The sequence below is a fragment of the Neovison vison genome, chromosome 1, assembly GCF_020171115.1.
Source record: "Neovison vison isolate M4711 chromosome 1, ASM_NN_V1, whole genome shotgun sequence".
In the NCBI taxonomy this organism is placed as follows: Eukaryota; Metazoa; Chordata; class Mammalia; order Carnivora; family Mustelidae; genus Neogale; species Neogale vison.
Genome location: NC_058091.1, coordinates 111857429 through 111882429, shown reverse-complemented (window position 1 = coordinate 111882429; position 25001 = coordinate 111857429). Strand labels below are relative to the sequence as shown.

The 25001-nt window shown below is 39.9% G+C and overlaps 1 protein-coding gene across 1 annotated transcript in view; it reads left to right on the top strand.

Annotated features, from left to right (window-relative positions):
* COL9A1 (collagen type IX alpha 1 chain) overlaps positions 1-18605 on the top strand; it is a 93851-nt gene extending 75246 nt beyond the window's left edge. Inside the window, exons 34-38 of the mRNA XM_044253899.1 lie at positions 180-326; positions 556-610; positions 2801-2989; positions 9643-9720; positions 18188-18605. Coding sequence (XP_044109834.1) covers positions 180-326; positions 556-610; positions 2801-2989; positions 9643-9720; positions 18188-18372 — 654 coding nt within the window. The 3' untranslated portion in view covers positions 18373-18605. The remainder of the gene's footprint in view (positions 1-179; positions 327-555; positions 611-2800; positions 2990-9642; positions 9721-18187) is intronic.
* Positions 18606-25001: the final 6396 nt, after the last annotated feature.

The following is a 25001-nucleotide window of genomic DNA, read 5'->3' as shown; positions in this document are numbered from 1 at the left end:
ATTCTCAGAGACTGTGACATTCTGTGTCTTGACCTTGAGAATTTGTAACCTCTGACCGAACCCCTCTTGGGAGACAGAATGTAAGCAAACTCCAAATTTCATGTAAGTCTTGTATTAATATTAAGCAGACACATTACTTGTGGATAGCTCTGGTTTTATAATGTGCCATTTTGTTCTAGGTGGGTAACCCTGGGGAGCCCGGCTTGAGGGGGCCCGAAGGAAGTCGGGGGCTTCCTGGAGTGGAAGGACCTAGAGGACCGCCTGGACCGCGAGGCATGCAGGGAGAGCAGGGTGCCACCGGCCTGCCTGGCATCCAGGGCCCCCCAGTGAGTGGTGGGCAGTCTCCGCGGTTTCCCTTTGGACACTCCATCTCACAGGACCAGAAGGGGGGCGGGCAGCCAGGCTAGCCCAGACATCAGCTCCTTAGCAGTGTGGGCAAGTTCCTTTGTAAATCCAGCCACCTGGCCACTTGCTGAGTCTGTCAGGTTACCATTTAACAATGTCTTCTTTATAGTTCTGTGTATAAATTCTCTTTTTTTTTTCTTCCTGTCTCAGGGTAGAGCACCGACAGATCGGCACATTAGGCAGGTTTGCATGAGAGTCATGCAAGGTAAATAAATCATAATGTCTGGATTTTTGGTGTGCTTTAAAGGTGGGAGATTTTAAATAATATTAATTGTTTTAGTTAATGTATTGTCACAAAATAGCTTATAGTCTCAAAGAAAAATTTCATCTTTCTAGGTTAGCCCATTTTTTTTTTTTGACATTTATTTATTTGAGAGAGAGAGTAAGAGAGTGAGCACACGAGTAAGCGGGGGAAGGGGCAGGGGGAAAGGGAGACAAAGTCTTAAGCAGATTCCCCACTTAACATGGAGTCCAACACAGGCCTTGATCTCATGACCCTGAGATCATGACCTGAGCCAAAACCAGGAGTCAGACACTGAACCCAACTCAGCCACCCAGGCACCCTTCGGTTAGCCTATTTTTATTCTTGTTTTTGTTTTTTGCCAAGGAGGTTAATTTACAAGAAAACACACACACAAATACAGATAAGCCCTCCCCCCCCAACTTTGGAACACAGATTCTCAGGTATCTTAATCCTCCTTAACATCCTACCACTTCGTGTGTTCCTGGCACTGACCCTGGCTCTCTCTGTAGCTTCTATGTGAAGTAACTGACAGTCTTCATGCCCATAAGAAACATTGGGACATTATCTCTACTCATGTATCATGTAGAGAAAATCAATAACTATATTTTACTAAAATGGTGATATATTTTTATATTTGTTAACCTTTATCTAAATTCATCTATACTTATAGCCATTGCCATTTTTCATAGCTGCTTTAGAATTGGTCTAATTCTAAAATCATATAGAAAAGGAAGAAATTGGGGAGGCAGGAACTGGGGAGATCCTGTAACATTGGGCCCTTGTAACAAATAATTACCCTATTCTGGTTGGAACCAAGTCAGTCATGATAAATACTCTTCTTTTGCTAGTTCATGAGATAGTGTCATTTGTCTGGTAGACTTGTAGAGTTTTCCAGAATGAAATTGTCACTTTGATATTTGAAAACCAATGTTAAGTCTCTTCATGGAAGACATTTAATCTTGAAAGGATATTTCAATTTTAAACATTATATCCCTAGAAAATTATAATTTTATGCTCTTACTTACATAAGGCCAACCAGAATGCTCACATTTAAGCACTTTTAAAATGTTCTTTAGAAATTTGTTTCCAATTCATAATTTCCTTCACACCTTTAAAAAATATTACATCGGCATAGTTCCCTTAGAGTGTTTTCATAGGAAAGTTTTCTTCCTCCTCATGGTTTCAGCGGATGATTCTTAATCTCTTTAATGGTTCCTGAAAAAGCCCACACAGTTATTAATTTTGAAGACAGACTGTGAACATTCCCAAGAAGCGGGCTATTTTTAATGTCTGTTGTCTACTCCAAACATGAAAAAACTTTTGAGAGGGGAATTTATAAGAAATCATGAATGCTGAGGATATTTTAGGTCACTTAATATCTTCAGACTGAAAATGTGGGGCTGAGTTTCAAATGCCCTCTCAAAACTAATTCTGGACAATGTCCTTGGCTTTTAAAAAGCTTTGCGACATCCACTTCTTCTCTGTTAAGAAACTCATTTTCTGCCCATCCTGGGTTTTCAGAGAACCAGCCAGGACCCAGGTGACGGACTCATCCTTTTAGAACACTGCTCACCTGAAAGCCTTGCCGTGTATTTTTTTTTTTTTTTTTTCAAATCTCCCTGCCCCTGTCTCAGAACAGCAGGACCAAATATATCCAAAAAGAGCTGAATAAAACAGCACCAGGGAAGCTTCTTGGCAGAAAGTCCATGAAAAAAAAAAAAAAAAAATCCAACTTTATTCACTTCCCACCACCAATTTTGAAGCTCTGGTGACACATTTAAGAAAAAAAGACACTTGAGGAGGGTATGTGCTTTTGGGTAAATTGGAAGGGGAGGTGAACCATGAGAGACTATGGACTCTGAAAAACAATCTGAGGGGTTTGAAGTGGCGGGGGGGGTGGGAGGTTGGGGTACCAGGTGGTGGGTATTATAGAGGGCACGGCTTGCATGGAGCACTGGGTGTGGTGGAAAAAAATAATGAATACTGTTTTTCTGAAAATAAATAAATTGGAAAAAAAATTAAAAAGAAAACAGAAAAAAGAAAGAAAAAAAAAAGATAAAAAGAGACTTGAAATACCGCCCCCCACCTTTTTTTTTCATTTGAGTCATCTTCCTGTTTCTGACTTCTCTGGGCCGGTTTATTATCTTTCAGAGCATCTTGCTGAAATGGCTGCTAGTCTCAAGCGACCCGACTCAGGAGCCTCTGGCCTCCCTGGGAGGCCTGGACCCCCTGGTCCCCCAGGGCCGCCTGGAGAGAATGGTTTCCCAGGCCAGATGGGACTTCGTGGCCTTCCAGGCATCAAAGGCCCTCCTGGTGCTCTTGGTTTGAGGGGGCCTAAAGGTAAGGCATTTTGCCCCGGTAGAACAAAAGAACACGCGCTGTCCTTCCTCACGATATATCCACACGTCCTTCCAAGCTCTAGATACACTGCGAGACCAGGAGATGTACCGTTCTCTTCTTCTTCTTTTTTTTTTTTTTTATAATTTTTAAATTTTTTATAAACATATAATGTATTATTAGCCCCAGGGATACAGATCTGTGAATCGCCAGGTTGACACACTTCGCAGCACTCACCATAGCACATACCCTCCCCAATGACCATTGTATCGTTGTCTTCTACGGTGGTGAGGAAAACGATCAGAAAGCTATTATAAGACATCCTCTTGACCTTGCTGTATGTCAACAGGAAACCAAAACCTGGAATTAAGGTCCCTTGATTTTTAGTACTGACCTTTTTCAGTTACCCTCTGCCTCAATCATGGTTCAAAATAAACTTTACGGGATCTTGTAAACGATAAGTCAGCCTTTTTTTTTTTTTTGAGACTCAAAAATCACTGTACAAGTCTTCTAAAATGGCAACCAGACTTAGAATGTTTGTAACCGTAACTTAAACTAACAGTATCTGTTAGCAGGTCAGAAGACATAAATTACATCATGAAGTGAAGCCCCTCTTCTTTTAAAGAGTGACATCAGATGTTTAGTTTTCATGGATTTTTTTTCAGCTCAGAAGTACAATCTAACTTTTTTCCCTTCTTTTTTTTTTTAACTTTTTTCCTTCTTTAACATGTGAGGGAATGTGAGGCAGTTTATTTCTTCTCCTTTTATCGAAAGCAAGTTAAGCCCTTAAAATCAGTGTTTTGCCAAAAAAAACCCCCACAAAAAACCAAAACGGTATTGTGAGTGAGTTGGTTGTGCAGCAGGCCCTGCGGAAGAAGGACTGGTTGCCTCAGGTGCTGTTTACTAGTCAAGGTGAGTCTGTCAGCATGGGGCGGGCGTGTGGCCCGGATCACTGACAGAGAGCGCGGAACAAAATGAGGCATTTCTCTATCTTGGCAAGTGACTGACAGTTCTCTAGGGAGCTTCGGAAAGATGTGGCATCAGAAACAGGAGAGGTTTTGTTTTTTTTTTTAAATGGTGGTGCACCCATTAGGGATAAATATTATGGTGTGAAGGGTCAGAGGGCAAGCAAGCTGCCTTTTTGGATCTGTAAATGAATTGCTGATGTATTTGGCTAACTGCACTCTCAGTTGGAACAATTTTGTTAATTATGTTTGGGGTTTTTTGGGGGGTGGAGGGCATGTGCATTGCCATATGTGAAAAAATGACCCCTCATTGGAGCCTCTTGCAAGGCTGGCAGGATTTCCGAGCTTTCAGAGGCTGGACAAAATCAAATGTGGAGAGAGCTCAGAGCTCTTAAAGAGAACGGAGTATTTTCTTTGAAAGAAGCTCATCGCCGCTCATCTTTGTCCTGTTTTAGCTCCTGGTTCGGGAGCTCAGGAGTAGGGACTCTCTCTGTGGTTAGTCCCCATTCACTCTGTTCGGTTTCCAAGAAACTCTGCTGCCTCGAGTGGATTGTTGACTTAGTTGTTTCTGTGGCACCAGAGCTCAAGGTGACTCCTCAGCCTTTCTCCTCAGTTCCCTTGTGAGCAGCAGTTGTGAGAGCGTGCCCCCTGGAGCGTCAGCACGGCCAGGGACCCTGTCTGGAATAGAGATTCTCCAGCCCACTCCGGTCCCCCTGATCTGAGACGCCGCAGGCGAGGCCCAGCAGTCTGCATTCTAACAAGTCTCCCGATGACTCTGATGCTGTAGGGCAGTCACCCATCTTCCTGCCAAAAGGAAACGCCTTGTAGGGGCTACGGGAATCCTAGCCCTGTTTTCTTTAGCTGAAAGGAAGTCTTCATATGTGGGATAAAACTTAACTTTGAGTTAGTAAGAGAATTCGCCTGAAGTCCCATTTTATTTTCTAAGAAATAAGAATGTCTATGTCTACTTGCTATGCTAGTAGCGTCTGCCTAAGGCTGTGTTTCTCAGCCTGGGGTTACTCACCAAGCATTGTTTGATCGTCTAAGAGACTTCCCCCTAATGTTTCTTTAGTATTTATGACATAGTCTATAATCTAGAAGAGATATAGACTTTCTTTTTTCTGAAGGACTTTTTTCCCCACCTTCCTCCATCCCTTTATAATCACTGGGTTCCTTTAAAGCAGGATCTTTTCTGTTTTACTTCTTGAACTTTGGGGTGTGGGAAGGAAGGAAGGAGTACTGTCTTTGGATTTTATCAATCAGTGCTGTCACAGATTTGGAAATGTAGAATTCTAGGTAACCAGACTTGACCTTTCTTGTCCTACCACATACATTGTAACAGTAATATATAATTGAAAACATATAACATCCCACTAGCCAAAGGTTGCACGTCAGTGTTTCCCAGAGAATAAATAGTCCAGCATTTGAAACTTAACTATTCAGCCAGTTAGAGAAGAGATGTATTTCAATGTCCCCTCCTGTCTTTTTCCCATGCCTAATAAAGGGATAGTCTGAGCCTTGCTCAACATATTACTTTGAGAGTCTTTTTCTAAGGAAATTACTCCACAGATAATGAACAAATAAATTTTACTAAAGCGTTGAGTAGTTCAAACTATGTCTTTAATAAAATTATTTTTTCCTAAGCAATTAGTCTGCAAAACACAGTGAAACATTTTCAGTAGGAGCTAGTAGAAATATCTGCCAGAAATCATACTCAAATCTTAAATCATATTTATAATTTTTTTGTTTTTCATGGACATGTTCTGTGCAATATTATACAAAGAGGGCCAAGACCCATGCCATGGGTACATTTTACATGTCTACTCAAGCAGAAACATGAGAGATATCTAATTAGCTTATGTTCACTTTATTTATTATTGGGTCTTCTGGGTCATAAATTCTGTGTCATAAATACTATTTTTAAATGTTCATGGTTTGGATTAATTTTAAGTTCCTTTGAGTAAGGCTACATATCTATTTTTAGATATTTTCGTGTGAGTCAAACGATGTGTCACCATGTAAATGATGGCTTGAGAAAATACACACGTCATTATCGTGACTAACTCTTTTTTTGGTATTCGTCAGCTTGCATCGGGTTGGCGTGTCAGTTATAGCTTTCAAATAAATGAAATAAAGGGCAACCACGGAGCAATGAGAAATTCTTTCGTTCTAGCCAGTCTGTTCAGACAGAGCTGTTTTGTTACTTAACCCTGCACGTTTCCCTTTTTACCTTATCTAAAGCTCATTTGACAAGCTCCCTCTGTTTTTCCACACAGTAGGCTAGCTAATAAAGGTGCACCTTTAGTTCCCTGAGCCAGTTTTCAGAAATGTCCAAAGAAGCCATGATCAGGGTTTGAAGGAGCGGATTGACCCCGGGGATCACAGAGCCAGGTCGTAGCTCCCTGGGCTGGGAAAGACCAGCAGCTTGCCCTGTGCCTCTGTCCTGGAGCCCCTCTAAAAATGTTGTGTCTACGGTTGATGACAACCGCAGGGCAGGATCACGACGAAGACCTTCCTTGCAAGCGACATTTTAAAGGGGATGCGGCTTCGTAATACAAAGTGTTTAACTTTCACGGTTTGCGTGGAAGTTACATTTTAATTTATAATCTTCCCCTATCTTCGGAAAATGTGGCACATTTATTGGTTCTCTTCTCCTTGCTAGCCTCCAGAATTACAGTGATATGACATTTAAATTGCTAAGTTAACAAGAGCGCTCAAGTTCTTCGTTTTTAAAATGCTAATTATCGTTATCTTCCTAATATAGTAAGGCCATATTGATGAGTGTAAAAAAACAGCTTATGTGAATGAGTTCAACTTGAGCTCTGTATCCTCACACAGTGTTTATATAATTTTATATTTGACTCATGATAAAAAATATTCATACAAGGACATTCACAGCTCAAATCAAAGTATGGTGACAAAACATTCACTTCATAATTAGAGGGTTTTTTTTGTTGTTTTTCTTTTTGTTTTTTACTATTTTGGCATGCATGCTTTTGTTTTTTAAAATTCTAACAAACTTGACTCAATATTGAATCAAGTTGGGCTGATACAAATGTTTGGAAAAAATGATCATGTATAGAATCTTGAAAAATGTACTGCATCTTCTACAAGAGTAGTGGGATAATATAATACTATGCCAATGGGATAGTAGAATAATGCCTTCTACTATGCGCCATAAACGTCATTTAGGAGCAGTTGACTAGGTATTAGGGCACTTTGTTAATGAGGCCAAGTTTCTGGGTTTCTCTGCAGGGGCCAGGATAATTAATGAAACTTGGTTCTGTGGCTGAAAATCAACTGTCTTGCAAATAAACATGGTTGGTTGTAATCCAAAGCACATTCCCTGTAAATAATGAATCACAAGTGAAGCCTGGGCACTTGTGATAGCACATTTAAAATTCTGAAAATTCATTAATTTATTTTCAGCAATACTAAATTTACAATGTTTGAGAATTTAAAATATATGAAAAGATATTTACTGAAGAATTTTTCTCCCACTCTGGTCTCCCATCTGCCTAGATTCCTTTATCCTTCCCGTGAGATAATCCCTTTTATTAGTTTCCTACATATCTTTGCCAGTGATGATGTACAATATACGGTTATATACACTCTCTATAGCCTTTTAGAAACAAGTCGTGTTGCTCTTTAGTAGTGATCTGGACCTTAAATTTTTTCACTGAACAATATGTTTTGAGATCATTTTAAAGAGCTTCCTGGTTCTTCTTCATAGCTGCATAGTATGCCATTTTGCGGAAGTAGCATAACGCATTTAACCCTCTCGTGGACATTTAGTTTCTCATCTTCTGCCATTACCACAAGGCTGCTGTGGATCACACAATTTCATCTCTGTGTAAATATCAACATAACCTTTATGTTTCTATGATAAATTCCCAGAAGTGGAATTGCCAGGTAAAATGGTACTACCATTTGTAATTTTGATAGATATTGTTAAATTATCCTCCAAGAGACTGTCTCAGTTTGCAGTCTTATTAGCGATATGTAACGATGTGTTTTTCCACATACTTGCTAACATATGTTTGATTCAACTCTAGAATTTTTGCCGATCTTATCATTCAAAGTAGCTTTCGTGTTATTTTAAATTTCCATTTATTTTGATGTGAGAGTGAAGTCAAGGAATTTTTCTTATATTCCAGACTTATTTTTGTTTCCTTTTAGTAGCTTTTTTGCTTATATATTCTTTTTACTGTTGTTGACCTTTTTGTATAGATTTTAGGAACTCTTCATATTTTGAATCATAACAGAAAGGCCAATTCAAATCTGAAGTTATAAAATATTTCTTCCTTGTTTTCTTCTGGTTCTTATACATTTAAATGTTTGATCCACTTGTAATATATCCTGGATTATGTTGTGAGGAACAGATTCAACTTTATTTTTTTTTCCAGCTGGCTTCCCTCTTTTTCAAACACCATTTATTGACTTGTTTGACTGCTTCCCACTTTAAGATGGCATGTTTATTACAAAACAAAATCCTTTATGTATCCAAACCTGTTTTTGGGCTGTTTCAGTGGTTTATCTATTCATGTACCAGTACCACACCATGTTAATTGGTTTAATACATGGTAGGATTAATTCCCTTATATACCTTTTCTTTTTCGAGTTTTTGTGGCTATTCTGGCTTATGCATTTTTCTATACAAACTTCAGAATTCCCTTTTTTGGTTAAAAAAATTTTATTGGGAACATGACGAAACTTCATCTTAGGGAGAAGTCAACACCTTTTTGTGTTGATGTCATTCCACCTACGAACAGTTGTCAAGTCCTTTTGTATCCTTCAGAAATGTTAATTTTTTAATGTTGGATTTGCATATTTCTGATTAAACTTCTTCCTTGTTATTAATTTAATTGTTATTATAAATGGGATATTTTTTCACTACATCTTAGTTCTGGTGGTTGTTTGTATATATGAAAACGACTGGTTTTCATATATTAATTTTGTATCTTGCTCCTTTACTGAATTACTCTCATTGCTTGTAGTAGATTTTGAGTTGATTTTCAAGGATTTAAGATACACACTGATGGGGGCGCCTGGGTGGCTCAGTGGTTTGAGCCGCTGCCTTCGGCTCAGGTCATGATCTCAGGGTCCTGGGATCGAGTCCCACATGGGGCTCTCTGCTCAGCAGGGAGCCTGCTTCCTCCTCTCTCTCTCTGCCTGCCTCTCTGCCTACTTGTGACCTCTCTCTGTCAAATAAATAAATAAAATCTTAAAAAAAAAAAAAGATACACACTGATGCCACTTAAAAAGAGGGATGTTTTCGACTCTCAAACTAAATGACAAATACTAATGATAACGTGGGCATCTCTGTGATGCTGTGTGTGTAGCGGAACTGCTTCTCGTGTTTCCCAGTAGGCGTTACCCTAACTCTCCAGTTGAGGTAGATACATTTTATCCTGTTAAGGAGGCAGCATTTGATTCTTGGTTTATTGAATGTTGATCATTAGATATTTTAGTTTGTTTGTCCTTTAATGAATATGATTATTTGATTTTTCCCCTTAGATCTCTTCCTATAATTGACTTATGTTTTGCCTGGCTATGTATTTACTACAACCTCGTTTGTGGCAACTTCATGAGATTTTGCTTTCTCAACATTGGGTCTGCTGAAAGTTTAAAAATATGGAACTTTCTTTTTATAAGCATACAGAAAAATAACATTTCTCTAATGACATGCAGGTGACTTGGGAGAAAGAGGGGAACGTGGCCCTCCAGGAAGAGGTCCGAAGGGCTTGCCTGGAGCAACAGGTCTCCCAGGTAAGTGTGTTATACGACAGCACAGGGTTGAGAAATTGGTAGCGAGTGTGCAGTCTGAATTGGATACCATTATAAAGACTTGCCCTTTAATTACTTATGCCTGTCATGTGATTCTCAGTAACGGCTGGCACAGATTTTTCAAGACCAACTTTAAGGAAGAGTTAAAAGAATTGTAAATCATGCCTCTGTTCCTTGTGAGAAAACAAGTGTCAGGGCTTAAAATATTAATTTCTTGAATAGATGACTTTAAAAAATTGTGTCAAGGTCCAGCCACAGTGCACTTGTTAGAAAACTTTGAATGAATGAGGTCCTAGCCATTGTTAGCCTCGTTGATAGTTTCCTGTTTATTTTTAATTTTTTAAAATTTTTTATTTTTTTAAAGAATTTATTTATTTGACAGAGAGAGATCCTAAGTAGGCAGAGAGGCAGGCAGAGAGAGAGGGGGAAGCAGGCTCCCTGCTGAGCAGAGAGCCTGATGCGGGGCTCGATTCCAGAACCCTAAGATCATGACCTGAGCCGAAGGCAGAGGCTTTAACCCACTGAGCCACCCAGGTGCCCCTTCATGCCTGTGTTCCTCATGAGAAAACAAGTGTCAGGGCTTAAAATATTAATTTCTTGAATAGATGACTTTAAAAAATCGTGTCAAGGTCCAGCCACAGTGCCCTTGTTAGAAAATTCTGAATGAATGAGGTCCTAGCCGTTGTTAGCCTCATTGATAGTTTCCCAAACTGACCAAAAAGTCAGAGCAACAAGAAAATTAATCCAAGTTTTCAGACTACTCATGTTGCATAGGGGGTAAACGAAGTCTTATTTTACAAGCTCCTGTTTCAAATATCCAGACCCTCCAGAAACCCATATCCAAAGTAAATAAATAAAATAAACCTGAACATTCCTATTCATATAGCCACAAAGAACCATGCACGAGCCACGTAGCACAGCTGCGCTGGCGGAGGTGACAAAGTTGCCTCTGTGTGGAGAGCCTGGTTTCGCATACTGGGCGTCTGTTCTGTCTTTACACACTGGCTACTCTGTCCCCACAGCCTAAGCTGCCACACACTCATCCTCTGGGAAATGGCCTACCAGCCCCACCACAGAAGCAGCACAGAAAGTCACTTCGGTTTAAGCACCTGAATGATATGTAGCCTCCCGGCGAATGCTGGGAATCAGGGTGAGAGGATCTGCCGAGAAAGGGTGGTCCACGCTTCCACAGTGGATTTGGAAAACTTGGTGTAGGGGAATTTAGAAAAAGAAATGCTCATTTTCCAATTCTGACAGGCTTACCTATTCAATCATGCTTCTAATTGCAGCCAAAAACATCACTGCTTTCTCATTATCTGTTTCATTGCTCCTGGGAATTGCTCTCTCATTAACATTTTTTTAAAAAAATATGAATACATTTGGAGACGGTTCAAACACTGCTATGCAAAACTGTGATTCATGGGTCTGTCAAAATGCTTTCACAAATTGATAAATTTTCATGATTGGAAAAGGAGTTTTTTATGATTGGAAAAGGAAAGAAAATCTGGTTGAAGCTACACGGGACCAAGAGAAGATTTCAGTGTATGATAAATTCTGCATCCACTCATGGATGTTTAGTAGAGGAAAGGGAAATAAAACTTACTGAGTGCTTTCCTCCTTTATCAGTGGTAGCGATAGGTGGTTTAAAGCTGATAAAAATGTCATTCCAATCTATTTAATTATCTATATATTATAGGATTGCCTTACAATTTCTCCTTCTCCCACTTTGTTGACAGATCATGTAACATTTCGCAGACCAGCAACTTGTATTCTTGGCGAGATTTTCCTTTAGCAGAAATAGATGATCATTTCTGGTGACTGTTAGTTTCCAACACTCTGTTGATAAACCATGTTTGGGGTTTCAAATGGGAAGACTGAGGCAGACCCAGCTCTGTACCTGCAGTGTCCCAGGCTGTCACGAGGGGACGTGTCAGTCTCCATCTGCAGTAATTGCACTTAGAGTTGCTGATTCTGACCGGGAGCGGTTCCCATGTGCTCTTGGGCCATTACTCTCCCAGAAGGGGGCGTCCCTGGTTTGCTTTTTAATTCCTCAGACATGTGCTGGGCACAATGGTTAAGGCAGGGCAAGCTCATCCCCGGTAGCTCTGCCTGGTCCCCATCTTGTCTCCCTTAGGAAAAAATTAATTTGTTATAGCTGGTCTTGAATTTAATACTTAAATGTGCTTTGTTAAAAACGGTTATTGGCTATTTCAGGATGGGGGCACCCGCCCTTTGCCTTTTCCTTTCTGCCTTTTGCCAGTCCTTGTCCCTTGCTTCCTGGTACACTTTGAAATCTGGGCTTTTATTATATTTCCCTTGAGAGGATATCTGACATTATTTAGTGGGAAATCTGAGTTTCAGATTATATTTTAAAAGCCTGGGCCACTCTTCAAAAGCACACAGTTTTGCAAGTGCTTTAGTGCACAGGCACAAAGGGTTTATGTTCCCCCCAAACCTCGAAGCATCAGCTGGGTGCTTTGGTTTTCTCAGGTTTTTAGGTCAGCTCACATTCTCTCGTCTACGCTATGAATACGCTTAGCTAACAATTTCCCCAATCCATCACTCCCGAAACAAGAGCTATTTGAGTCATTCGTCTCCTTAAGCTAGTACTGGGCAAGTGAGCTATCTGGAGCTCCACAGTTCAGATATCCTGGGTTCAAATTCCGACTCTGACACTTACTAGCTCTATGACATTGGGTGACTTCTGACTCCAAATCATAAATGCAAAGTACTGGTTCACAGTAAATTATTAAACAAGTTCACTGTCCACTGAGAAGCTGGGCTTTTTAATTTCCCTGGCAGAACCTGGAATGTGATTAGAAATGTGGTTTCTGGACTCTCACAAAGGTAATAGTAATAGGACTTTAGGGCCTGGAAGAACTTCCAATAGCACCCTGTGCAGGGTCTTGTCTGGTACCTAAAATAAACCTCCTGCAGAACAGGATATCCTGCAACTTTCCTTGTTGTCTTCTATTGGGACTTGGATTTGGGACTTAAATCCTCCTGGGTGAAAAAAGTTTATTTGATCATTCTTTCTGATGCAAACATATCTGATATATGACATATTTGAAAAAAACGTAACTAATGCATTAATTATCTATCAGTTATCAGAATTCCTTTGCTCTTTGTAGATAGTTTTAGTTCTTCGTCTCCTTTCCATATCATATCTCTCTGTTCGGTGTCTAGTGTTTCGTGGCCCTTTGGGCCGTGATGGTACGCTGCTTCATATGGACCATAGATCATTATTAAAACCACTACGCTGATTGGCTGTAGGGCTCTTTGTCTAACAAGTTCCCGTATCCTCCAGTCTGTTTCCCACAGCCCGAGGGAGGCAGAATGTGTCCTTAGGGAGGACGGGCTCTGGAGTCAGGCTTGCAGGGTGCACACACTGCGCTGTCACTGCCTTGTAGCTACCTCACCTCTTGGCACTTCCATTTCCCCTCCGTGTCACAAGGTTAATAAGCACATGTACCCTTCAGAGTTATTCAGGAAGATCTACATACACGTGAATATATGCGAAACACTTAGAACAGGGCCTGGCATATGGCTGGCATTTTGCAAACTTAGCTATGATCATTTTGTATTCCTCTGTTCGTGTTTGAGGAAATACAGACTTACAAAGGTCACCTGCTCTGACAAAGGTCTCTCAGGTAATCAGTGACAGAGGCAAATATTCATACTTTCTAGGTCTAGGTTCATGTAGTAGACAGAATGTTGAGCTGGCTCTCCAGTCATGTTTGTCTTTAGTTTAGTCTTTGCCACTCTAGCCATGTAACTTCAGCATGTCCCATAACCATTTAATGTCTTGACTCCTTTTTGTCTCTCACAGAGCAGAGCAGATCACAATAGAGATCCCTGGGGCTTTAGATGCCCTAAACCCCCTGCCCCTACCTTCAGTTACTTACCACAGGCCTTTGGTGGTATCACTTGATTGGGTTGTCTCATTAAGAGTAACCTTCTATGTCTGCTGCCTCTGAACTTGCCTGCTTGGGACCAGTTCCTTGCCGCTCTGAGGATTTTAAGGAAACATTTTAAGAATAGGTTCTGATCTCCACTGTGCATTCAAACTCATGAGGGGAAGAAGCCAGTTAGATAAGGACACAGAAGTTTGTGACCACCAGGAATGTGGCCTGCGGGCTGACATGCTTTCCCTTCTGGGATGAGGAGAGAAGGGTAGATCTGGCTTTGTGCAGGGTCACGCTAGGCAACTGGGCTACTTAGGTTTCTTAGGCAAAATTTGCCCAGAGGTGAGCTTTACTTGAGAATACTGAGTGGAAAACCCCCAACAAGCCCCAGACCAAAGGCACATTCAGTGTAGCCTGGTTTAGCAGTAGCCATTTATCCTATTTCCGTCACTGCAACTATTATATTTGGCCGTGGGGATCTTAAATACACAAACCACTTTATGCCAATTCCTTAAACATATATGCTTTGTTAAACACCACAAAAGTAAGCTCAGCATAAGATGAGAACTGTAAGGAAGTCTCTGACACATATTTTACATAACCCGTGGATAAATTAATGCTGAAAATTACTTGCAGGTGGTTTTTTTTAAGGCCTTTATACGGTCCCTTTCACTCTGCCCCACGTGTTAGATCCTTCAGAATATTCCAGTGGGGACTGATCTCTGTCAGTGTAACATGACTACCCTCTAGTGTTCACACAGAGAATAACACAGACATTTATTTTTAAAAATAACACTGTTTGGCCATAACGTTTTTATAGGCCCTTGAAATTTCAGAAAACTGTGTAATCATTAGCTGGTTAGTGCCGCTAACACACCCATGAGGCAGACAAAGCATAATGAGAACACTTCAGATCTGTTTTCTTCTGAGGAGTTGGAGGCTAGTTTACAGATATTTGCTAATGAAGCTGCTGGACTTCTTGAATAATTTGGACTGTGACATAGTGTCACCCCAAAATTACATTCCTAAACAGTAACAAGAACATTGGAGAGTAAATGCCCAGGGTCTGGGCTCACCGGAAACTGACGATCTGTTATGTGACGGCTGGTTTCTTCCCCTGGTCATTTCTACAGGACAAAAACCTCAGTAAAAATATCTTTAGTTTCTTAGGACACTTAGAGCTCCAGAAGAATCAGTACTACTCTGGTAGATTGTACCTCTTTTTACGTCCTAGTCAATTCAGGTGCAAAGAATTAAAAAAAAAAAAAATCCCCCCCACCCACACTTGCCGTGCAGGCCCACGCACGCACATGCGCAGTGGCGCACACGCCGCGGCAGAATTAGCTCATCCATGGCTATGGGAGTAAGGCTGGATTGGAGGGGCGGCGAAGGGCCCTTGTTTCCAGCTGCAACACCCTCTAGCTATGTGACGATGGACGATTATTTAGCCTTCGGAACTCTCAGTTCACACAAGAGGAGAATAGGATCAACGTTGAGCACAGTTCATGGCCATGGTAAAGTGGAAATAGTTTGTGTTGATGAGGATGACGACCTTGATGACAGTGACATCAGAAAAGCTCCCGGACGTCACTTGCTGTGTTTGCCCAAGGGAGAATTGGACTAGATAGGCTTTACATAAAATCAATCGAGGGTCCACAGGATGGCTTCATCAACTCTTTCTTCAGAGGATGAGCAGGAATCTGGAATAAATGCAGCAAGTGAGAAACCTCTCCCGGAATGTGTAGTGATGGGGCACCACATAAGAAAACCTTCTGATTTCTAATATTGGTGTGTAGTAGAGAATAAATTCCCTTAAGTTTAAGGTTTTAGGCATGTGGCTGGTTCTGCAAATGTTCAATAAAAATGTGAATCCTAACATTTAGAAACGGAGAGACCTATTCAAGAACTCAGCTTCGAGCTTTCCCTGACAATTATCAGAAGTTCTGCAGGCTCTGGCCTGTCTTCCCTCGTGGCAGCTGTGGGCTGGAGCAGAGCTGCCACAGGCCTCAGTCCTCCCTGCTGCCTCCCTACCACTGAGGTGGGACTTCTCATTAGATCAGTTTTCATTAGACCTGCGTCATTAGACCTTTTCTTCTTGTAAAGACAGCAAGGCATTCTTAATCCAGGGCCATTTCTTTACGTCCTTAAGGGTCAGCAGACTTTTTCCATGAAGGACCAGAGTTTTTGGATCTGCGGGCCCTGCGGTCTCTGTAGGAGTTAGACAGCTCTGCCCTTGTAGTGAAAAAGCAGCTGTAGGTGATACATACACACATGGCCATGGCTCTGTTCTAAAACTATTTACAAAAACAGGGGTTGGCTCCTGGGTTCCTCCCTGTTCGCTTACCCTGATCCGCCTTATCCGCTCTGCCTCCGTGGTCATTTGGTTTGTGACCTTTCCTTTAGGCATTTTCTCCTCTTCATCCTGATTTGATTTTGTGAAAGCAGACATGGTAGGTCTCCATGGGAACATTGCTGCGCCTAAGGTGTGTGAAAATTACCCTTTGTGCGCACCTTTTTCTGGCCTATCTTTAAACCTTCAAAGAGCGACTTTGAACAACCACTTTGTGTCAGGAGACCTGGAGAGGCTCTGCTAGAGGCTTATTTATTTACAGGTGCTCTTGATTAGGGAAAAACTTTCTCAGGGCCCTTGTCTTTAGAGGAAAACACAATCATCTGCTTCACTACAACTTAATATAGTTAAATGGAGGCTTATGGGATAGATTAGAGGAAATCACTTCTCTGTTTACCTATAGGCTTGAGATGGAGAATCAAAGATGATAATTCAAATTTAATAATGTGTTATTCTATATTCTTGCTTTGTGTGGATCTAATTGTAAGCATCACAGGTAGAATGAGATCTTATATGTAAAATAAAAATCTCTGATCTATCTTCCTTCTAAAAGTATGTGAGAGGGCGCCTGGGTGGTTCAGTCAGTTAGGTATCTGCCTTCGGCATGATCTCAGGGTCCTGGCATCGAGCCCCAGGTAGCGCACTCTGCTCAGTGGAGAGTCTGCCTCTCCCTCACCCTCTCCCTGCTGCTCCGCCTACCTGTGCTCTCTGTCAAAAAAAAACAAAAAAAAAAAAAACAAAAAAAACTAAAATAAATAAATAAAATGAGTAAATGAAAGTATGTGAGATATATGTAATAAGACTGGATATATGTAATAAGACCATTTAGTAAGACTGGACCACTATAATAAGACCAATAAAAGACATGTGTAATAAGACCACAAAAATAGAAAAAGAAAACTAAAACCACTGAGAAAGAAGGAAAGTAACTGAATCTAAGCAGATACATAAATGAACATGTCCACTGTTTCAGCAGAATGGCCCAGGTAGGAGGGCAGAGATGGAAAGAGGATCTCTATAAAATGGTATCATCATGGCACATACAATTTGTCTCACACCGATTGCTTCCCGCCATTTTTACGCTACTAGTGGGAAAGCACTGCTGGTGTGATGTGGTGGGTAAGCATTCAGCAGAAATTCCTCCCTGCCATGGGGTGCCCTGCTTCAGAGAATGTGCCCCACGGGGTGACCAAACAACCTTTGAACATGACAAAGGGAACAAAATGCTCCTGAGGAACGCAGGCCATGATAAAGTTCACCCAGGGGTGAACCCCTGATGGGAAAACATCTGGGAAGTTTGCAGGTGCACTGCACAGGTTTCTAAGACATCCGTCAGTGATATCCTCACAATCAGATAGCCCCTACTTAGTAGAGGCTTTTAGACAGGGAGTTTAGTTTTAAGGAAGGTATCATCCCATCTCGGCGATGAAGAAATTGAAAGATTCACGACTTGCTAATGCCGCCATATTCACAAATGGCAGAGCAAGAACTCAGAGCTCTCTGCCTCTAAACCCTGTGCTTCTAACCACTGGGCTGTGGACGTACTCCCTGTCTGGAGACTGCTCGCCTAGTAGGGATGCTGCTGCTGCAGAAATATGACGTGAGCCACAAGGAGAGTTGTGTGCATAATTTTAAATCTGCTACTAGCCACATTATCAATGCCAAAAGAATCAGGTGAAATTAATCTTAATAATAGTTTTTTTAAGCCACTGTGTCTAAAATATTATCCCTTTATCATGTAATAAGAACAGAAATTATTAATGAAATATATTTTAAACATTTTAGACTATGATGTACTGTATGGCGACTAACATAACATTTACGCTGTTACACTAATAACAATTACACTAATATAAAATTTACATTTACTTTTCAAAGTCCGGGTGTGTTTTACACTCTTACCGTTCATCCCAATTTGACTTAGCCACATGTCGGTGCTCAATAGACCTGTGTGGCCAGAGGCTACCCTATTGGAGATGCTGAGGCCTCCTTTCATTTTTAATTTCTAAGAAACCCAAGTCCAGTGAAGGAGTTTTACCATCATCATCGATCTTCATCCATCCTTTCCAAAAGCACTTCCTAAGGCCCTGGGTGCACCCCGCTGGGCTGCGGGAGGGAGTTGGCTGGGTGCCTTGCGGCCAGCTCACTGCTGTCGGGGTTCTCCTGTTCACATGTGCAACCGTTTGTGTTTCAGGTGAACCAGGTCCTGCCAGCTACGGGAGGAACGGCCGGGATGGCGAGCGAGGGCCCCCAGGGGTGGCAGGAATTCCCGGGGTACCTGGCCCCCCGGGCCCTCCTGGCCCTCCTGGGTTTTGCGAGCCAGCTTCCTGCACCCTGCAGGCTGGGCAACGGGCATTTAGCAAAGGGCCCGATCCGTGAAAAGCTTAGTGCCGCGTGGCTGTCTGCATAAACCGTGCCTGGCAAAGGAGTGTGGAGGAGAAACCCCACCGAAGCCGAGGCAGGAGACGACAATGCATTACCTTCAACATTATTACCTAAGTCTTATTTGACGGATTTAAAACAATGGTGCTATTCAATAAGTCCTCTTTCTTTGCCTTTGGAGAGTAGACAGGAGAGTCATCAGATTAAAAAACAAAAAACAAAAAAACAAAAAAAACCACAAAACACAAAACAACCACAAAACCCCCCCCCCCCCCCCAATTCTCTCTTTAAATAAATTTCTAATCCTCTTCCCGGGGCGTTGAACTGAATTCAGCGCGCTGTGCGTATGGGACACATCGTGGGCCAAGGTGCCAATAAAGAAGGACAACTGGTTTGGTTTTCCTGAGCCGGAGTAGTTCTTTTCCTCTTTTAGTTAGATGTTCTCAGATTAATGTTTGGGTTATACAGAGGATCATCAGACCTGCTGGAACCTCCTTAGAACGCCCAGCAGCCCGTGCTCCCAGGTGCCGCCCGCCACGGTTCTCCGCCGTCAGGTGCCGGTTTTGTAGTGCCTGGATTTTTGTTGAACTGTACTGTCTCCCAAGCCCATTAATGTTTTGAGCTCTTCTATGTGAAGGAAGCAAAGAGGGAATTTTAACATCCTGCCATTCATCGGTTTTAATGAGGTTATTTATTTTCAAGGTTTGAGGTAAAATCCCTGGTTGTACCAAAGAAGAAATAAATATGATTTCTTAATCTCTTGCATGTTTTCTTATAAATAATTGTGTTCAATGAAGTCACTGAACTTATTTAGATACTTTGAAAAATTTTTAGTGACTGGTATTTCTATACGTATGTTTATAATGTTAGTGCTTTTTTCCTATGGAGAAATTAAAAAGCCCTTCCTGTTCCCTGGGGGGTGTTACCCTGGGGAGAGAAGTTCTTCCTGTGTATGTGTGCAGCGTTAGGGAGAGCTTCAAGGACCTTTTTGAAATTTTGATGAAAGCCATGGGGCCATCATCCCAGGAAAACACATGAAAGCATATGAACAAACATGTTTGCAGACTGTTTCAGACTTCATAGACCACTTCCGTGCTTGTTTCTCGGTTAGGAACCACTGCTTTTGTTTCAGTGGTTCATTAACACCTTCCTATTTAGAACTTCACTGCTGTAAAAATAATTTATGTTTCACCATTTTTCTTAGACATTTTATAATAACAACTCAGCTAAAGCACGGTGTTCTGACCTATAAGACAGGTATCGCCTGACCACTCAGGCACTTTATTGCTATTTACATAGTCACACAGATGGCTGTTTTATCGACATTTTTTTAAACTATTGATCAGACTTAATATATTAGTTTTATATCACAGTAACTTCTCTTGGGGGCATAGCACAGTGCTCAAAACAGTATCTTTGGTTGGTTTATGGAATTCAGTTCTCTCAAGTCAAGGGGGAGTGAGCCCCAATAGGATCTTTGATACCAATTTTTTTTCTTGTGTATACTTGCTATATATTTAAAAATTTCAGCCCTATTTGTTTGACCAAACCAATCATTATTTAATTTGTATTTGGATTGCCTTAATTTTTAAAAAAAGATTTATTGATTGATTGATCTAAGAAATCTCCACACCCAGTGTGGGGTTTGCAGTCATGACCCTGAGATCAAGAGTTGCATACTCTAAGGAAAGAGCCATCCAGGCACTCCCTTCTACCCTCCCCTCCCCCAACCTGGATTTCTTTAAAACTGCTTATAGCATCTAGTTCTGTGATTTGAACATGGATTGTGCTTAAGGAGAACGATCCTAGGGGCGCCTGGGTGGCTCAGTGGGTTAAGCCGCTGCCTTTGGCTCAGGTCATGATCTCAGGGTCCTGGGATCGAGTCCCGCATTGGGCTCTCTCCTCAGCAGGGAGCCTGCTTCCCTTTCTCTCTACCGGCCTCTCCATCTACTTGTGATTTATCTCTGTCAAATAAATAAATAAAAATCTAAATTGATTTAAAAAAAAAAAAAAAAGGAGAACAATCCTAACTTGGCTGCGTCATGAGTGCCGTTTACACACACTGAGAAGGATGGTTTTCCTTCCTGTGGAATAGGTAAGTTTTGGAAATGGAGAGATTCATCATTATTACTTAAAATGGTCTTTATATAAATGGCAAACCTTTTGAGGTGCTGCAACATCTAACCAAATAAATGCAAAGCAATTGTTTTGTCTTTCCACAAAGATGGTTTTATTCTAACTGGAGTGACAGAATCAAATACAACAAAAGAAAAACTAGATAACCAAATAAATACATTTCCCAGTTCTAGAATATTGTATTCATAAGAAAATTTTTTAAAAATAAAATTTCAAAGAAAAGTTCATTCAACTGTTTTACAAACTTGATATATAAAAGGCTGTACAACAAGCCCCACGGATATCATAAGCAATATTGGAAACAGCCACTTACAAATAGATTATGCAAAACCAGCACATTCCAAATGGTGGGAACAATCCATTGTAAATTCAGTTAAGTGAAATAGTTTACAGAAGCAGTAAATACTTGACTGAGAAATTGCAAAGACAAGCATCCAGCAAATCCTCTCCAATGGAAGAGAGTTGATAAACATTTAATTAAGCCAAATCTCTCTCTCTAGCAAAACAGAAAGCTCCAAACCTCTTTGAGATATTTTTAAGAGTTGGGTGAAGTGTCACCTAGAGCACTCACTGAGAGAAGAGTGTGTGAATAATTAAGGTTGGTTTAGAAACTGGCATATTACTCAAGGGCAAATGATTGCTGATTTATTTCTAGGCAGTTCTTCTATGGCATTACGATATGATTTTCACCCCAAATATCTGACAGGTTGGTTAAGAACCACAGAAATCACTTCCCAGGTTGACTGAGTACATAAATTCATGCGCATGGTTTGGGATAATTGACTTCTGTTTAGCAGAAGAGTCTGAACTAGTAGTCTATCAATTATGTCATATAGACACTTTATATGCCCAGCTGTCTAAACGAGTATTGCTATTCTTAAACATCATTAGTAAAATCTGATTTATTTGCTACCTGAAATAAGCTAAGGTGAATTCCTGCTTTAGAAGACCACCTCCGACTGTATTATTTGATATTTTGGCTACGGCAGTGTTTCTGGCATATATCTATGAGTTTAAAAATAAACCGGTATATGGAGAAGATCACTAACAATACATCAGATCATACCAAATATCAAGAAAGTTTTGTTTTTTTTTTTCTCTTAGCCCTAGCAGAAGGAGTGAAAAGTACTAATGAGAAAAAAAAAAATACTGGCAAACTAGTGATTCTGCCATTTACAGATTTTGCAGTGGACATAAATGGTTTCAACTATTTTTAATTAAATAATATTTGTGCTCAATCACTATAGGTCAAGACTTTTTTTCATTGGGTAAAGCAAATCCTTTTCAGTTGTGTACTTAACCCTTTTCAGTGAGCTTGCGATCTGGGATGGTGGTATTAAGTGCATTTGGCTCAGTAAATACTAAATCACATTTCGTTAACCATTACGATGTAGGACTATAAATACACATGCTCAAATGCCCTTCAAGTGATTAACTAGGGGAAGTGTAATCTGTTTGTTAGATCCAGTTATTAGAAAGAGGATGCTGATATTATTTTTAGTCTTCATAAATCCATGCTAACTTTCCCCTCACATGCTTCCACATCTTACTCTTGACTCCAACAAGCTTTCTAAGACTAACTAGAGAAAGAACAGATGAGGGAAACTGGCTCCAAGAAACTACCTTTCTTTTTAAGATTTATTTGAATGTGTCTTTGGCCTCTATTTTGAAGATCTGTGTGTGTAAAGACTTAAGAATATTCCTTAGAGAGCACCTGGTTAAATTTCTTATATCATAAGGAGACCTGAAGATGAGAATAGTTAAGACCTATATAAAGCGTTTCCCAGTCTAAACAGACATGTAAATCCACTGGCGTGTTTTGATGTGATTAATTTCAGTTAAGGAAACATGCTATGTATTTAACTTCTTATTGCCTGTTGACATCATTAATGATGTAAGAGCTTACTTTATGAGAAAACTCAACTGTGATATTTCTTATCTTGCTCAGGCCCCCCTATACCAATAAATCTTATATGATTTTAGTGAGGAGACCACTTTTGTGGGACAAAAGCTGCAAAGGACGGGTTTCTGTCTGACTTGTTTCTGCTTGTAATTTTATCCACAATCATTAGACCAGGCTTTTTATGAGCTGCCAGGGAGATGGGTAATAAACTTAATTATTATGAGGTAAGCACTGATTCTTATGACAAGCAAAAACATCATCTCCAGCATGGTATAAACATGAACCTTGCAACAGTCCCAGTTACAAGTATCCTGGACATTTTTGTGGCTCACACTTGACCTACAAGTGCTTTTGGGGTATCTTTGTGGCGGAGACCTCCCAGAATGGAGCTGAAATGTGGATTTCAGCCATGAGGCATGGTGAAGTGGTGAAGAGCAGAAATGGTGTTAATAACTGCACCTCAGAATTCCTTGATTTAGGGTTAAATCCTTTATTGCTAAGATAAGCGAAAAGCTCATTATGTATCATGGACATATAGGAATCAAGGCCTCAAAACATTATATCCAAGTGGGATTTGGAATAAAACCAGTGCCATTCCACTTAACTTGAGTATGTCAAATGAAATCTTGAATAGTTGGATGAGGTAAGGTAGAGAACAAAATGGGCAAAAAATACACCCTCAATGTTATTTTAAAAATAAATAGTTATAAAATATGCCATAAAACAATCTGAATTTAAATACATCAATACACCAAAAAATATTCATCCCTAAAATATACTTTAAATAATACAGCAAAATTAAAAATTGCAAATTAATTAGCATCTTTACACCCATAAGCTTATTATGGTCAAATGACACACACCGTTCTGATGAACTTAATTCTTATTGAAGAACCCCATAAGTTAATATTCACTTTTGACAAATTCATGAAGCAAGTAGCTAACTCCTTGAGTTGTACCATATATCACTCGTTATTGTATTATGTGAACACAAAATGTTTTCCATTTAGATTTTCTTAGGCTTAGCTTTGGTTTTATAAACCTGCCTTATCTCTGAGGTAAGTTTTTGCTCTTCTGGGTCTGCTTGTCTGAGTGAGCTTTTCTCTGTGCTCAACTGGTTCTTCATTCAGTTTAAACTCACCAGTTAGCCTGGCATGATTTTGTTGAGGAAAATGTTTGGATTATAGCTCTAGCTACCCAACATAGTAAATCTGAAGACATCCATTTGTCTTGTTTCCTGAGTCTCCTAGTAATTAAAAAAAAATTAATAGAAATAATGCTACTACTACTCCCAGCCAACTAGTAAATGAATTCAATGGCCTAAGTCACTTAGAAGCATCAAGGCATAAAAGATAGAAATTCAGTTCTTTTCTTCATTTCCTCCTCCTAGAAGCCTAGGTAGTCTCTGTGAGAGGAACGTGTATGAAGAGCGGGGAAGAGGGTACATGTCCCTCAACACTAAAGTTCTAAGAAAGAACACTGGGAAGAAAGAACAATGAACACTTATGTGTGTTAAGAAAGTGAACACAGGTAGATGTGGAAAAAAAATGAATAAAAGCAATGAAAAAATGTGCAAAAGAATTCTGTGAATTCATTGAGAAGACTGAAGAGTATAATTTAAACTAGAAATTATCAATCTCAGGGTATTATTACCTCTGTTAGGAAAATTAAAACAGCAATTTGAAAAATAGTGTTCCTTATCTTTTTTTGTAAATCATGATATATTTCTAGAAAAATAGAAACGTTATACAAATCTAATTTTTAAATTTAAAAATTTTAAGTACCTTGAATATTATGGAGATTTAGACATTATGTAATTTTATAAATGGTCTACTTCTTGAGATAAGGTTAATGCTTTTTACCTGTCCATCAAAAGAGAATGTCCTGTCTGATTAAAAAAAAAAAAAAAAGAATATCCTGTCTGAAAAGTAGGATGAATACTTAGGTGTTTTCATGTCAATCACCAAAATATGAGGGTAGCATCCAAACTAAAGTTACCAATAGTAAAGGTACAAGTTAAGCAGGTATATAAATCCACTTAAGAAATAAAATGGAAACAGCTAAGGAATCACAGGTTATTGTGCCTTATTTGTAAAGATACTTAAAATGAGGAAGAACATAAATTAACAAAAAAACAAATTAATAAGAAATTATTTATAAAAGTAAAAAAAAAATAAGTGCAAAGGCAAGGGTCTGATTTAGTTGTCCACTAAACTGTTTCTAGCCTTGTATTTCTGCAAGTCTGTTCAGTTCTTCAGTTTCAAGTCGCTTTAAACACCATCTTGTGGACAAAAGGAGGTATATCACAGGTTCTCAATAGAGGAGAAAGACTGCAGAAAAGCTAAGTCTTATTTAACTCCTAAAACATAGTCATAAAAAAATATTTTATAATCCAAACATCAAATGACATTTTTACAACATATCTTAAGATAATTACTTAAGCTCTGTAAGTGACAAAACTTTAAGTTTCAACAATGCCATGAAATATAGAAATAGCATATGGGATTACTTTAAAGTTGTTAATTAAATTACTACAATCACAGAGTGAAAAATTTCAAAGGTTAAGACTGGTTGTGTTTCTCTTATG